The sequence below is a fragment of the Piliocolobus tephrosceles genome, chromosome 19 (assembly GCF_002776525.5).
Source record: "Piliocolobus tephrosceles isolate RC106 chromosome 19, ASM277652v3, whole genome shotgun sequence".
In the NCBI taxonomy this organism is placed as follows: Eukaryota; Metazoa; Chordata; class Mammalia; order Primates; family Cercopithecidae; genus Piliocolobus; species Piliocolobus tephrosceles.
In genome coordinates, this window is record NC_045452.1 from 31,988,285 (window position 1) to 32,004,490 (window position 16,206).

The following is a 16,206-nucleotide window of genomic DNA, read 5'->3' on the forward strand; positions in this document are numbered from 1 at the left end:
TTTTTTTTTTGAGATGGAGTCTCACTCTGTCGCCCAGGCTGGAGTGCAGTGGCACAATCTCGGCTCACTGCAAGCTCCGCCTCCCGGGTTCACGCCATTCTCCTGCCTTAGCCTCCCGAGTAGCTGAGACTACAGGCGCCCGCCACCTCGCCCAGCTAGTTTTTTTTTGTATTTTTAGTAGAGACGGAGTTTCACCATGTTAGCCAGGATGGTCTCGATCTCCTGACCTCGTGATCTGCCCGCCTCGGCCTCCCAAAGTGCTGGAATTACAGGCGTGAGCCACCATGCCCCGCCTCTTTTTTTGTATTCTTAGTAGAGACAGGGTTTCACCGTGTTGGCCAGGCTGGTCTCGATCTCCTGACATCAGGTGATCTGCCCGCCTCGGCCTCCCACAGTGCTGGGATTACAGGTGTGACCACTGCGTTGGCCATGCTTTGCATTTGTTGTTTGTTTGTTAATATCGTCCACTTTGTGAATTCGCATTTCATCCTTGCGCTGGGATCAGGCTGGTCTAATCTCCTCCCCAAACTTAGAGGTCCTTGAGGCAAAGAAACATTTAATTAAAGTTTAGCCATCTATTTTTCTGTTAAATTCAAGTAAAAATAAATAAAATACTTTAAATGACATAAGGTAATTTCATTTCTATAAAATAATTTTTATCTGTTTATCCTGCAAATATCTGTATATTTGGCTACACAAATGTCTAGAACAGGCCAGGCACGGTGGCTCATGCCCATAATCCCAGCACTTTGGGAGGCTGAGGCAGGAGGATCGCTTGAGCCCAGGAGTTTGAGCATAGCCTGGATTTGGTTGACTAACCAAAGATAGGAAGACCTCATGTCTATTCTTATAAAAATCAAAACTAAGAAAAAAAAAAAAAAACACCAAAATGCCCAGAGCAATGTTGGTCTAGGTAAGTACTGTTTATTTCTACATGGAGGCTTTTCATTGAGCTTTAACTTTCTTCCTTATAGCGTCTGCATCACTCAGAGTCCTTTTATAAATAGATACGCTGTTTACAAAGAAAATCAAGGTAGTTGTTAAAGGCCCAGTAGGGATCACTTTACACAGGGAAAAAACTTTGCTAGAAGAGATGGGGTTTTCCAGCTACTGCTGCTGGGCGGTCAACCGGGCCACGGGTTTGGAACGCAACGAGGCAGAGGCATTGTGCATTAAGTGGAGACGTGGGACTCTGTCTGGCAGACCCACCTCTGGCCAGGAGCCAGGGCGGCCTCGCCTGGGTGTGGCCAGGGTCACACACACATCGGTGAGCGATGGTGGTTTGCCCTGCCCAGAAGGGAACCCCAGCTGCTGGGGACAGTGCAGGACAGACCTGCCTGCCACGGTGGACAAAGTGGCCCTGGTAGCCTGGGGTGGGGAGTCCAGGCCCTGAGCAACCCCCAGGGCTGAGATGTACTCACGGTTCCTGTGGCTCCTGCAGGTAAAGCCCTGGGGACAGAACAGTGAGAGGGGTGAGTGACTAAGGGCACCCCCTCCCCAGCCCGTCCTGCTCCTGCCCTGTCCCTCACTCCTGGGGATCCTGGGCTGCCCTCAATCCCGGCTCCTCCTCAGTGTCAGGGGCCTGGCCCAAGGCTGGCATGTGGCGGTCACTTAGTAAACAGTGTGGTCTGAATCTCTGTGGACCCTCAGGCCCCAGCTCCCCCAACCACTTGTGCGTTTGTTAAGTGGACACTAGCAGAGCACCCACTACACGCCAGGCTTGCTTAGGAGAGCACCTACTATGCGCCAGGCTTGCTTAGGTGCTGGGACTCATGAACAGAGGAAAACTGAACCATCCCTGCCTCTCCAGGAGCTCACATTCCGAGAAGGGGGAAACAGAACAAGCTGAAACCTGGGAAATCCGCAACTTATATTTTATGCAACTAAAATAAAGAGGTGGGAAAATAACAGAGGCAGCAAGAGGGGTCTGGAGAGTGTGGGGGGTTCAGGTTATAAATCCAAGGGGTGCTTGGGGGGCCTCGTAGAGGTCAATTTCATGGACCTGGAAGGAAGTGAGGCTGAGCTGGTGGTGGGGGGCGGAGGCATGCAGTGCGGTGAACAGACCCTGGATGGTCCGGGTCCAAGCTGCACTCCTGATTTGTTATCATCCCCAGCCCAACCTGACCAAGGGTGCCCAAAGAGGGGCATGAGGACTTGTGGCCAGGTTCCTGGGGGCAGAAGAGTCCTGTGGGACAGGCTGCTCCCAGACAGCCTGTGGGTGAGGCAGGAGGTGCCCGGCACCCCAGCGCCAAAGGCGTGGGAGCTGAGGGAGCACAGGGTGGCACTGGCACCCTCAAAGCAGGGCAGGACCCCCAGAGTCCAGGCCCCCTGGGGGCGGCCACTGAGCTGGGGCGCTGGACTGTGCATCCTGTGGTCAACACAGCCGCTCCATTCTTGAAAAAAGCTGACCCTCTACTGACCGGACGGGGAAGCCCAGGCTGTCCAGGTGGGGTAGCGGTTGGGGGAGCTCCAGATGGAGACCTGGACTTCCGCTCCTAGCCCGGGTGGAACATGGAAAAATAAAACTCGGCCCACTTCTGTTCCTTGAATTGTGGAGCGGGTGTTACCGGTGGCTACACCTTTCTAAATATTTTTTATTTTGGAATACGTTTAGTTTTACAGAGAGTTTACCCAGGATTCCCTCATCTCAACAGTTTCCGGGGCATTTGCAAAACCTGGGGAGCCACATGGGTGGGCGGCAGCGAGTGACACTCAGTCTAGTGTGGAATCGTGTGCTCCTAGTGAGCTGTTTTCTGTTCCAGGGTCCAGGCCAGGTCCCCACCCTGCAGATGGCCTCCGAGTCTTCGTTCTCACCCCACTGTCTCCACCCATTTGCCAACCACCCCAGTAACTCCGCAGAGACTGCCCTGCGTGACCCTCCTCCGCCCGCCATGGCCCGCCATGGCCACGAAACGCGCTGCCCTTGGGCGGAGTGCAGGCTGGACTCAGCGTCCTGATGGAAGCCACGGCCTCGGCCCCTGGTGGGGAGCAGGGCCTCAAACGAGGGGCTGGCGGAGCTGACCCCAGGCTGCTGAGGGCTCTGCCCAGGCAAAAGGGGCCAGGCTCACCTGGGACAGCCTCTGGGGAACGTGATCCGAGCAGGCCTCAGGTGGGCAGGCGACGGCAGCCCAGACCAGCCCGGGCACAAAGGGAGCGCCGGAGGCAGCGCTGGGAGGCCCAGTGAGGCCACCTCTGCGGAACTGCGGGGGGCAGTGGCGGGGGTCCCCGGCCCTCCCTGCCTCCCACCAGGTGCCCCGAAGCCCCTCCGGGCGCCCACTGTGGCCTGGACTCCCCGCCTCCAACTCCAGGAGAGAAAGAATCCCTGGGGGCTCGGAGGCCGGGGTGGGCTGGAGATGCCCGAGTGTCCGGGGCTGCAGGAGAGGCCGCTGTCAGGGCGCAGGACTTCGCACGGCTCTGCCCCGCCCCTCCCCTCCCCCGCGGGCCACGGGAAGCGGGACCTGGGCGGCTGCGGGGAAGGTGGGGGGGCGGGGGGAGGGCTGAGCCTGGGCCCTGGGCGCCTCCCCCACACGGGGTTTTCCGTCGTGCTTCTCGGGGCTTCCCAGCGGCCGGCCTTGGGGGCGGTCTGTAGGGAACCCCCAGGTCAGCAGCTCGCGGCCCCAAGCGGCTCAAACTCCCCTGCATCGGGTCCAGCTTCCCGCCCTCACCCGCCCGGGTTCCCCCCGGGGCGCGGCTTTAGCGCCGGCCTCCCGTACCTGGCTTCTCCCCGCGAGCAGGGGCTCCTGCGCCCCCTCGCATCCACCTCCCTGTCCAAGGCTGCCCAGGCAGCGCCCCTACAACCCACCTCCAGCTTCCCGCTCCTCCTCTCACCCCTCGACCCCTCCTGCTCCTGCTCGGCCCTCCCCACCCCATCTTCCATGAGACCCTCCCTCAGCCCGGCCAAACCCCTGCTGTCCCCTCCCCTCCAGCACTTCCCCTCCTTCCTCGCCTCTTCCACCCGCCTCAGCCCCTGCCCCTAGTCTTGGTCCCCACACATTCCCCAGGATCACCGGCCCGTCCCAGCGTAGACAGCCCCATCACCCCTCCCACCGGGAGGCTGCCTGCACACCCCGCAGCCGCCTCAGCAAAGCTTTCCAGCTTGCACGTCAAGGCCGCCTTCCCCCAGGTCTCCCAACTCAGGGACCCTTTCCTCCCAGGCAAAAGTTGACTCTGAGGTCTCATCTCTCACTTCTCTTTTCCCCTCCTGGCCAGAATCCCCAGGCCTGCCCCCTCCCTGGTTTGCATCTTCACTGCAGGGTGGGATCTGTGCACCCCCCTCCGACCTGAACCCCTCCATCTCCCCCGCTCCCACCGGTTCCCACACATCCCAGCCTGCTTTCTTCCTTGTTCCACGAATGCCCCGTGGATCTGAGCCTGCCCACGGCACCCAGCACTCCAGCCCCCGTACCCACGGCTCCCCTCCCTGAGCTGAGCCCTCTGCTGGACCCATCTCAGGCCCTGCAGAGCTGCTGGGTGTCCCACAAGTGTCCCCTGAGGTAACCAGGCCACCGCCCTAAAGACACATCTTGCTCTCTGCTGTCCCCATGCCAGGAACGGTGCAACCAGCAGGTCCTCAGCGAGTCCTCCCTTTCTGGGACACCTTCTGTGCTCTTTCCGTGCCTGTGTCCCCACTGTGCCTCGGCCAGCCTTGGGCACCGGCGCCCCTTCCTGGGACGCGGGGTACACTTCTTGCTGCAGGTGCTGATGAAGCGCCCTCTCCTGTAAGGCTGAGTCAGCGAGCCCTGCAGCAAGACCTCCCCACCCCACACCCCCGGCCCCAGGCTCCCAACCCAGGCACCTCCACTGCCAACACCTCACTCTCAGCACATTCCCCGAGTGTTTCCTTGGCAGGTGTCTACACAAGCCCAGGTGCTGCGGTTCCGATGGCTCAGAGCAGCTGCAGGGGGTGGGGTGGGAGTCCCGGATGGGCTTGTGGGCTGCCCTAGATTCTAACACAGCCTCCTTGGAGGTCACAGGTGGGTCCGAGGTGGGCTCACCCTGCCTTGAGCTTCCAGCAAACACTTCCCGAAGCAGCTCGGAAGGGTCAGGCTGGGTCTTCCAGCCTCCTTTCACCAGCGCTGCCTTCGTGGCCACCTGGCCGCCCCCCCCCCGCCCCGGGCCCCTGCAACCCCTTCCCTGTTGATGTGCTGAGGGCATCAGGCCAGACCCACCTGAGGAGAAACCAGGGCCTTATCTGCCACAGTGTAGGGGCCTAGGAGGAGGCAGGAGCATACCTGAGAACAGGAGAGGCCACATTCTGTAATCCGGGGGATGGCCAGGCTCTGGAAAGTGCCCCAGGTCAGGCCCAGGAACGCGAGTGCTTGCCCAGCCAGCATCTGGCTGTGCAGTGACAGCTCCCACTGGTGAGCGTGGATGTGAGTGGGGTAAGTTTGCAGGGCGCCCTGTGGCAGCGGCTCCAGGATGACCCTGCAGCTCCAGCCCCAAAGACAAACAGAGGATTGGAGGCTGCTCCTCACAGCAGAGCGAGAGGGACACTCCCCTCCCGGCAAAACAGGGCTCGCTTCACAGACAGCAGCTCAGAGACTCTCCACCGTCTGGGGCCGAGAGACTGTGGCCAGACACTTGTGGAGTTTCTAGGTTTCCAAAGGAAGCATCCAGAAACCTTGGGGCCTTTGGGGTCTGAGGACGCCCTAATGGGGTTCCCCACAGGGCGGCCACTGGAGCAGAGATGGCTCCAGGCCAGTGGGATATGCTGCCACCTGTGTGCACTCCCTGCAGGCGTGCGTGAGGCCAGGATGGTAGACAAGGGCCCTGGAAAGCTGGCTGGGCTGGCAGAGGGGCAGAATCTGTCTTGGGCACTCGCACCCCAGAGCCCCTGGCTTCAGCTCCAGTCCCTAAGGGAGAGCCCTCTCCTGGGACCTGAGACTCCACCCAAGTCCCTGGCCTCCACCTCCCCTCAAGATACAAAAAGCACCTCCCCTGTGTGGTCCTCACTGTGAGATCCCCCATTCCAGAGAGCAGCCCCTGAGGCTGGAAAGTCTGGGGCCCGGCTTCTGCTCAGGGAGCTGTTCCATGTCCTCTTCTTTTTTGGAGCATCAAATGCATAGGAAAGTTTCTGGGCAGAAGCTTACTGCTTCCCATTTGCCTCCAGCCAGGGCAGGGGGTTGGAGAGAACCAGGGTGTAGTTCTGGGCTCCTCCTGGCTCCTCCCTTCCTGGACAGACCCAGAGTCCCTATGTCCAGCTCAATCTCTACGCTGCAGCCAGGCAGCACAGAGGCTTCTGCGTGTGGTTGGGGGGATGGAGGGAGTCAATAGCTGGAGAGCCTGGGAGTGTCTAGCCGGGGTGTTCTACCTGGAATACCCACAGGACTCCCCAGGTGTGGAGGGCGGCACCACCCGCAGGCTGGGAGAGGCCATGGGCCTCACACTGTGGGCTCGGGTAGTCAGGAGTGAGCTTGGGAAGCAAGCTCTGGGGCTCGGTCCCAGGGGAGGGAAGGCGGCCTGGACCTGCTATGACCGTGAAGTCCTCCCTCCCTCCCGCCAACCCCACTGCCCACCTCCCTGCCTCCTGGGCCAGCACCTCGACCCTGCCCCCACCTGGCCTAGAGCCCTCCATGGGCTGGAACTTATGCGGTCACTGCTGGGCAGAGTAAATGGGGCTGAGCCCACCCCCTGCAGCAGCGTGCCTGTGGCCACGGCACCCTGGAGAGAGTGGCCAGTGCCAGCCTCCATACCACAGGGTGGTCAGCAGCAGGCAGGCAGGTTTGGGGGCGGCCCAGGACGGGCCACTGTCATCCCCCATCCCAGGCTGGCTGGGGTGTAAGACGGATACTTCAGCGGGGCCTTGCCCCTCAGCCTGGCCTCCAGCCCTCCTTATACCAGGGGACGATGGGGGCTGCTGTACTGTGGCAGGGGTGTCCCAGACGATGTCCATGGGCACGACCAGCAGGATCGTTGGGAAAGGACAAATGTCCCTCCCCCGTGGGCCCACTCACACCCAAACCTCTCTCCAGGCCTCTGTGGGACAGGCCCCCACCACCACACACGCATGGCCTGAAGGCGCCATATCCCAGCGTGCCATGATGCAGGCAGGGGCTGCAGGTGGCCAGTAGCCGGTGACCTCCTGTGGGGACGGCCCACGGGATGTGGCTGGCGCTGGTCCCAAGGCCCAGGGAAGGACAGTGGGGCCAGCCTCTCCAGCCTGAGGTCAGGGGGCTCCCGCCCTGTCTCTGAGGGCTGGGGGATTGGCCCTGCTCAGCATCCATGAAGAGCCAGGCCACGGGCTCCTGGGCAGGCCCCGGCCACCGAAATCACCCACCGCAGCTGGAGGAGGCCTGGGGTGGGGATGGGGTCCTTGCAAGTCTGGGTCCCCAGGGCAGCACGGCCACATGGCCCACTGACCATCCGTGCGCCCAGAAGCCCAACGGCGAAGGGCTCTGAGGGTCCAACCCCGAGGGCTCCCTCCGCGCCCGCGCTGGGCACCAGGTGGGAGGAAACGGGGTGCGGAGACCCTGGCGGCGCCGAGACTCGTCGGACGAACGCGGGAAGGAACGAACCAGCGTCTGCCTGGGATCCGGGCTGGAGCCTTCCCCAGAGGGCTCCGAGGGGCCGGAGCGGGCGCGGGGGTGCTGGGCGCGGGGCTCCCAAGAAAAACACGGCGAGGACGCGGGTTCTCCACAACAGCGCTGTGTTCTCGGCCTCAGCACCGCGCAGGTTTCCACAAAGACGCGCGTGGCTCCGGGTCGTTGTCCTGGTCCCAGCGCCGGTCCCGACTCACGGGGTCCGCGGGCTGCAGCTCCGCCCGCCGAGCGGCACGAAGGACGCGCCCTGCAGGACCGCGGCGCGGAACGAGCGGCAGCGCTTGCAGGGCCAGGCGGGCGGCAGCAGCCCGCGGCACACGAGGCAGGGCGGCCCTCGGGGGTCCCTCGGCAGCCCTGGGGAGGGAGGGGCGCTGAGACCGCGTGCGCCGGCCCCACATCCCCCCGGCCGCGCCTCCCTCCGCCCCGACAGCACCCGCCCGCCCGGCGCGCCCGGGGACCCCCCACCCCCAACAGCGCCTTCCTCCACCAGCGTCCCCAGGCCCCGCACCCCCACCACCGCTCCTCCAGTCCCCTGACCGTCCCACACGCCCCGGGAACCCTGGATTGCGTCCACAGACCCTGAGCCCACAGACCCCTCAAACCTCGCCCCTGTGCCCTCCTACCCCAGCCCATCCCCGACTGCGCCCCAGGCCCCCTGATTGCGCCTAGTGCTCCTTGACCTCGTCCCCAGGCCGCCAGAAGGCGTCCACCCCTCCCTCAATCCACACCCACCGACAGGCGACGCCCACGCCCCTCAAGGCCACGCCCCCCTGCAGGCCCCCCAGGGCCATTCTCATCACCTGCAAGACCGGCCCAGGCGGGGAGTCCAGCCCCAGGGGGCTCCCAGCTCGCTCCTGCATGGAGCCCACATGCTTCCCCCAGCTTTTGGAAAACCAAGACCTCCACTCAAACGCGGGCCGGGGGGCGGGAGTGGGGCCTCCTGCCTCCAGGATGAAGGCTCTGCGGATAGATGGTCCCCTTCTCCACCCCCCTCACCCTCTGTAACACCCCTCTGCCCGGCCCGCCACCCCAGAGGGGCAGTCCAGCTCTGCCTCTAGCTCATCAGCCTCTCCCAGGCGAGTCCTGCCTAGAAGGACCCAACCCACCAGGGCATTTGGAGAAGATCAGTGCCCACCCCAACTCCTCCTGCTCTGCTGTGCCTGGGCTAGGGCTCAGACGCCTGGTGCTGAGGACCTGTCCCCACTGGGCCGGGACCAAGTGGGTGGTGGGCACAGGGCGGTGCCTGCAGACAGGGGCCAGCAGTGCGCTAGGCCAGCCCCAGAGTCCCAGGATGGGTCAGCGGCTGGAGGGCTCAGGAGGGAGGTGGGAGTATTAAGACTAGGGGTGCCCCAGGAGCCACCGAGCCCTGTCCCCACGAGAGGCTGCACCGGGTGCAGGCCATCTGGTCACGCTGGCACCTTCGAAGTGGACCTGGGCTGGGGCTCCCAGTGGAGCTAGAAGACTTGCTGCCTTGCTGCCCACAACCTGTGGTCAGACCTCACCAGGGCGCATGGGCTGTTCTGATGCCAGGAGCTGCTGGAAGAAGCACGCCCCAGGCCAGCCGTCCCATGCGGTGCCCGTGGTCTGCCAGGTGGCTGCAGTCCGTGCCCCTCCTGCATGGACTCAGAAGTGGCAGCAGTCCGTGCCCCCTCCTGCATGGACTCAGAGGCGGCAGCCATGATGGGCGAGAGCAGGTAGGTGCCGTCCACTGCGGGGCTGGCCACTCAGCGAGGTCACCCCCTGCATGGGAGCTGCTGCTTTTCAAGAACTTTCACACAGTTCCTTGGAGCGTCACAGGACAAGCAAGGCTGGCAGGTGTGACCACCGCACATCCTTTTCACAGAGAGGCTGGGGCCTTGGCCTGGCTCTCACTCGCCTCCAGCCGCTGCCCTTGCCCTGGGGCTGTCCCATGGCTCTGGCCAGCCCTTCTCAGTGGGGTGAGCCGGTGCTAAGCCCCGTCCCCCATGTACTGGGGCCGGTGAGTCAAACTTCAGGTTTCCCAGGCCAGGAAGGGCTAGGGTAAGTCCAGTCTGCATGTTTGCTGCAGCTATAGCTGGTGGGGGAGGGAGAGGAGGAGTCCCAGGGTGGGGTAGGGATGTGGGGCGAAGCGGGGACTCCCTGGTTTTCCCAGCCTCCGGGGCTAAAGGTTCCCAAGCAGCCACAGCCCAGCCCAGAAGTGCAGGCACCACCCCGCTGGGGCACCCACCGCCAACAGCAAACTCTGGGCCCCAGGCTGAGTCACTCTTCCTGGGGGTCTGAGTGGGGAGAGCCCCCAGTGCCTATGCAAAGCAGTCCTCGGCTTCCAGGAACCTCGGAAGGGCTGGGCCAGCCTGGCCTGCGGGACAGGCTAGGACCCGCATGGCACAAGCAGGGCATGAGCCGCAGGAAGAATGCGGTGGGAGCAGCTCCTACTCCCCAGGGCTCTCATCCCAGCAGAGAGACGCAGGGAGGCCAGGCACAGGACTGAGAGGTCAAGTCTGCAAGGGTGGCCCAGTGCAGCAGGCCAGGCAGCACTGTGGGGCAGGGTCTTGTCCCCCAGGCACCCAGGGCCTGATGGGAGCCACCGGGGTGGCTGCAGCTCTCTGTGTGTCTGTGCGTGATTAATGGAGCATGCATGAGCTAGCCGAGAGCTGGTGTGGGGCCTGGACCCTGCTGAGGGAGGGGAGGCCCAAGGCCTGGGCCCCAACCATGTATGGAGGCCGGGGCTGGGGTGAGACTCACTATGGGGCGTCAGCAGGCTCTGGGGAGCCACTAAAGCTCATGGGGTACACTCAGTACCTGGCAGTCAGTCTGGGACCCAGACCAGTCCTTCCAGGGAAAACCACCAAATAGGGGCATAAGACTGGAAAAGCATCACAAAAGCGAGCAAAAGCAGCAGGCAACCAGGTAAGGGAGGACCAGGTCCAGGCCAGGGAAGGTGAGTGAGCCAAGGAGAGGGCGCTCTGAAAGGTACCCAGCCCCGAAGATCCTCACTCTGAGGCTTCACCACCAGGGCCACCTGGAGCTCTGGGTCCCAAGGCCCTGGAGTGTGGTGACAGAAGACACCCCATGCCCCCAGCAATGTGGCAGCCCCAAACAGCTGGGTGCCAGGGTGAATCAAAAACAGCTGGGCGTGGTGCACACCTGTGGTCCCAGCTACTCAGGAGGCTGAAGTGAGAGGATCGCTTGAGCCCAAGAGTTGGAGGCTGCAGTTGGAGGCTGTGACTGCACCACTGCACTCCAGCCTGGGTGACAGAGTGAGATCCTGTCTCAAAAAAAAAAAAAAAAAAAACAGAAAAAGAAAAAAGGTCAAATAATTTTATTAAAAAGTAGAACTTCTAAAAATGAAAACTTAGAAATTAAAACTTCAATGGGTTGATAGCATCCTTAAATGAGCTGGAAGACAGGTGAGGAGACATTTTTAGAATGCAGCACAGGCAGCTAAATAAATCAAAGAAGTGGGAGATTAAAAGATACCGGGAGAGAGAGAAGGCTTAGCAAACATTTAGTTTGTGTTCCAAAGGGAAGGAGACAGAACGGGGTGGAGGCAATATTTAAAGACATAATGGCTGACAGAGTCCATAATTGAATAATGACACCAGCACACACATCAAAGACATTCAAATTCCAGATCGAATAAGTAAAAATCAAATTGAACACTCAGATATCGTATTAAAACAGTCTTAAAAGCTGGCAGGTAGAATTGACAGCTCCCCTTGCAGAATGATGGCTGACTCTGCCGATTTTCCGAGAGCCACAGCAAAGACAAGACAGTGGAAAGACATATTCAGTGTTCAGTGGTAGAGTGGCTGCAACCTGGCCTCCTGCCGCAGAGAATCTGACTCTGTCATGAACCTGTGTGGAAGAGATATTGACAGACCAAAAACTCATCCGAGTGTCCCACCACTGGCGCCTCCCTAAGGGACACTGTCTTGAGCAGAATGAAAGTGGTTCAGAATGAACGTGGTTGGAAGTCTGACACTCAGGAAGAGTGAAGGGCAAAGAGGCATGTATGTAGTAAATCTAAAAACCACGGGCTGTGCAAGCGATGATGATAATCACGCCCAGTAGACTGTTAAAAACATTATTAAACAGACGGACAGCAATAGCAGTAAGTCAGAGGGAGCAGGGACTTCAATTTTCCAGGCTTCAAAGTCGATGTATGGTCAGGTGGGTATAAGTGTGACTTCCTTCACTTTAGATTTTGGTAAGTTAAACGTGCAATGAGTAATTTGTAGGCAGTTAGTAAAACACTAGAAACAGAGTCTGTAACCTCCAAACCAGAAGAAGGAAAAACAAAAATGAGAGAAGAAGCATCAGTGAAAACTAAGGCAAGAACAGAGAGAAAAAGGAACACAGAATAGATGAGATCAACAAAAGTTAAATGAAATCAGATGGTAGACACTGTGGTCCTCAGGCTCCAAGGCAGCCCGCAGTGATCCTCATCCCCAGGAAGTCATGCACGTGTGCTCCCCTCCTGTCTGGATCAGGCTTGGAGACGTGGCCAGTAGAATATAGGAGCAGCAGGGCTATGTGATGTCTCGGGTGAGGTCATAAAGACCTCATGACTCTAGTGGTCTCTCTTGAATCACTCACTGGAGGAAGCCAGCTGCCATGCTGTGAGGACACTCAAGCAGCCCTGTGGAAGGTGCACGTGGGAGGGACTGATGGGGGGTGCACCATCAGGGAGGTGGGTCCGCAGCCCCAGGTGAACCTTCAGATGAGGCTGCCTCAGTTGACACTGGAACTGAGCCTCAGGAGCATCCCTGAAGCAGCGCCATGCCAATGAGCCCTTCTCAGATTCCTGAGCCACAGAAAACGTGGAGGATAAATGTTTGCTTTGTCAGCAGCTCTGCTTTGCAGTGATTTCTTAAGCAGAATCGATCACCACAGAATCCATGTACATGGTTACATTAAACGTAAATGTTACATGCACTGGTTAAAAGATTAAACATTGGCAGTCCAGAATTTTATGCAGAGGAATATGTAAAACATAAGCTTATATAGTGATGAAAGAAAAACATACCAGGAAAGTCCTCACCAAAATAAAATGAGTAACAATCTGAAAACTCTAAAGCAAGAACTGACAGAATTATATGCATCTCCAAGATTCTTATCATACTTTGCTTAGTAACTGATAAGCAGACGAAGAAAATGAAATATGTCAACAACACAATAAACAAATCTGGTCGAACTCATGAGGCTGAACAGTTTCAGAACCGCACATTATTTGCACCAAGAAACATTTACAAAAATTAACCACCTAAAGCAACTAACAACCATCTAATGATGCGCAGTCCTCCATCTGATGTGCACTCCTGCACCTGACGCCATGCGTTGATGAAAACCTGGCATCCCTTGTCGCAGTGAATAGACTCCTGCCCCCTCTTACCACTGCAGGTCCATGCAGGTGTGGAGCAGCAAGTATAAGACACAAACGGCATAAAGATCATAAGGGAAGAAGCAAAATGGAATTTATTTACAGGTGATGTGACTTTCTAGAAAACCCAAAGGCATCTACAAATTGCCAGAACCAAGAGGTGAATTTATCAACACATTGGGACACAGTGTCCATGTACAAAAACCATTGCATTTCCCACATTTTAGCAACAAACAATTGGAAAAATAAAATTTCAAATACTATTAATTAAAGTATCAAAATGTATTGGTAAAATATACTTATAAAAGTATCAAAAATCCATCAAATACCTAGGAATAAATGTAATGAAAACTATGCAATAATATTGCTTGGAGAAACTGAAAAATACCTAAATAAATGTTGAGATACATCATGTGCAGGGATCAGAAACCTCGATATTGTAAGATATCAATTCTCCCCAAAACGATCTATAGATTTAATGCAATCTCAATAAACATCCTAGCAGGTCTTTTTTAAACTTAACATGAGACTGGACGCGGTGGCTCATGCCTGTAATCCCAGCACTTTGGGAGGCCGAGGCGGGTGGATCACAAGTTCAGGAGATCGAGACCGTCCTGGACAACATGGTGAAACCCTGTCTCTACTAAAAATACAGAAAAATTAGCTGGGCGTGGTGGCACGTGCCTGTCATCCCAGCTACCCAGGAGGCTGAGGCAGGAGAATCGCTTGAACCCAGCTGGGAGGCGGAGATTGCAGTGAGCCAAGATCGCACCACTGCACTCCAGCCTGGTGACAAAGTGAGACTCCGTCTCAAAATAAATAAATAAATAAATACTTAACATGAAAATTCAGGCCAGGTGCGGTGGCTCACGCCTGTAATCCCAGCACTTTGGGAGGCCAAGGCAGGCAGATCACAAGGTCAGGAGTTCGAGACCAGCCTGGGCAACATAGTGAAACCCCATCTCTACTAAAAATGCAAAAATTTAGCCAGGCGTGGTGGTGGGCGCCTGTAATCCCAGCTACTTGGGAGGCTGGGGCAGGAGAATCACTTGAACTCAGGAGGCGGAGGTTGCAGTAAGCTGAGATCACATCACTGCACTCCAGCCCCAGCGACTGTGTGAGATTCTGTCTCAAAAGAAACAGACAGACAACAACCACAACAACAAAACCATTCAAATGACATAGAGTAGCCAACACAATTTTGAAGAAGAAACAAAGTTGGAAAAAGTACACTACCATATTTGGTTTTGTTTTGTGCTTTGTTTTTGAGGTGGAGTCTCTCTCTGTCACCCAGGCTGGAGTGCAATGGCACGATCTCAGCTCACTGCAACCTCTGCTTCCTGGGTTCAAGCAACTCTCCTGCCTCAGCCTCCTCAGTAGCTGGGATTACAGGTGCCTACCACTCGGCCTCCCAAAGTGCTGGGGTTACAGGCATGAACCACCGCACCCGGCCCACTATCATATTTGAAAACTTCAAAGACAGTATGGTATTGATATAAGGATAGGTAAATAGATTGTTGAAACAGCATAAATAATCCAGAATTCCTTCAAGAGAGTCTGTTTTTGACGAAGATGCCAAAGTAATTCAGCGGGAGGAAGGATGGTCTTTTTGATGATGGTGCTGGAACAACTGGACCGCCACAGGAAAATCTAAATTTAACATTTTATTTAGGAAGCAAGAATGCAATTCAGGGCATACACACAGATGGGGTGATCTCACTATGTCTGAAGAACCAAGAGAAGGTTGAGAGTTTTCTTAGAGAAATGCTCTGTGTTGTTTCACAAGCGAGCTCACTAGTAAGACCAGTAAGCACCAGGAGACTTGTGGGGCTCTGACTGGTGAATGATGGCGTGGGTGAAGGTACTTTGAGTGTCCCAGCAGGTTGTTTCAGCAGCTCACAGATAAAACTGTCTTTGGATTACATGGGCTATTTTAGGTGCAGGGCTCGTGAAATGTTTAATTTTTGGAGCAGGTGCCAGGTTATGTTCTGAGTGTTTTTTCCCCTTGCCCCTTGATTCTGAATTAGTTGTGTAGGACAAGAATGAGCCCATTTGTATCACTGGCTTTTACAACACCATACACAAAAATTCACTCAAGATGCATCATTGACCAAAATGTGAAAGTCAAAACCACAAAGCTCGTAGAAGGAATCACAGAAGAGCATCTAAATGCCTGAGGGGCTGGACACCCTGTTTACCCTGAGCGATTATTACACATTGCATGTCTGCATCATCCTATCTCATGTAATCCACAAATATATACACCTACGGGGCACCCACAGAAATAAAAAAAAAAAAAACAAATTAGCAAAACTCCAAAAATAAAGGAATCACTAAGAAAGCAAAAAGGCAAACCACAGACTGGGAGGAAACAGTCCCATTGTGCATATCTGACAAATAAATATACAGAAGAGGCCTGGCGCAGGGACTCAGGGCTATAATCCCAGCACCTGAGGTCGGGAGTTTGAGACCAGCCTGCCCAACATGGTGAAATCCCGTCTCTACTAAAAATACAAAATTAGCTGGGCATGGTGGTGCATGCCTATAATTCCAGCTGCTCGGGAGGCTGCAGCAGGAGAATCACTTAGAACCCCAGAGGCAGAGGTTGCAGTGAGCCGAGATCACGCCGTTGCACTCCAGCCTGGGCGACAGAGTCAGACTCTGTCTCAAAAATAAATAAATAAATACATAAATAAATAAATACATAAATAAATAAATATAAAGAATATATAAAAACCACTCTTAGTAACGAACCAAAGACAAGCAACCTAATTTTACAACGGTAAAAAGACTTAGTAAGGCATTTTGCAAAGCAAAATATCTGAATGGCTAATGAACAAAGTGCTCAGCACAGCTGGTCACCTGAAAAACACGAGTTAAAACCATGATGAGATACCCATACACCTACCAGACTGGTTAAAAACACAACCTGACAATACCCAGTGTTGGCAAGGATGTGGGGCAACCAGGACTCTCACGTGGTGGGTGGGAGTGCAAAACACCACAACCACATTGGAAACTGGAAGTTTCTTCTAAAGCAAAACCCAAGCATCCTCCATGACCTAGTGGTGAAACTCTTGGACATATGGCCAAGACAGACAAAGGCACATGTCCCTGTAACGGCTGGCACGGGATGATCAGAGCAGCTTCATTTATCACAGTCCTACACTGGAAGCAAGGCAGCTGTCTGTCAGCAGGGGACCAGGCGGGCTCTGGCACACGTGTGCAATGCAGTACTGTTCTTCACCAACAAAGGGTGCACACCTGCCACTCTGCACAGCCGCCACCTCTGAGCGGAGGGTCAGACAC

The 16,206-nt window shown here is 56.6% G+C and overlaps 2 protein-coding genes across 3 annotated transcripts in view; both read right to left on the bottom strand.

Annotated features, from left to right (window-relative positions):
* Positions 1-5,346, bottom strand: part of IL17REL (interleukin 17 receptor E like) — a 19,629-nt gene extending 14,283 nt beyond the window's left edge. Inside the window, exons 1-3 of one of the 2 annotated variants that reach the window (XM_023221617.2) lie at positions 5,232-5,346; positions 1,803-1,883; positions 1,422-1,449 (exon numbers count right to left, since the gene is read on the bottom strand). Coding sequence is in view for 1 of the 2 variants with exons in the window: in XM_031934580.1 (XP_031790440.1) it covers positions 1,422-1,449; positions 5,232-5,333 (130 nt within the window). In the remaining variant the exon portion in view is untranslated. The remainder of the gene's footprint in view (positions 1-1,421; positions 1,450-1,802; positions 1,884-5,231) is intronic. The other variant, XM_031934580.1, reaches the window with a different exon arrangement.
* Positions 5,347-11,132: 5,786 nt separating this feature from the next.
* The window catches only part of TTLL8 (tubulin tyrosine ligase like 8), a 30,134-nt gene continuing 25,060 nt past the window's right edge, over positions 11,133-16,206 (bottom strand). Inside the window, exon 14 of the mRNA XM_023221613.2 lies at positions 11,133-11,372. Coding sequence (XP_023077381.1) covers positions 11,365-11,372 — 8 coding nt within the window. The 3' untranslated portion in view covers positions 11,133-11,364. The remainder of the gene's footprint in view (positions 11,373-16,206) is intronic.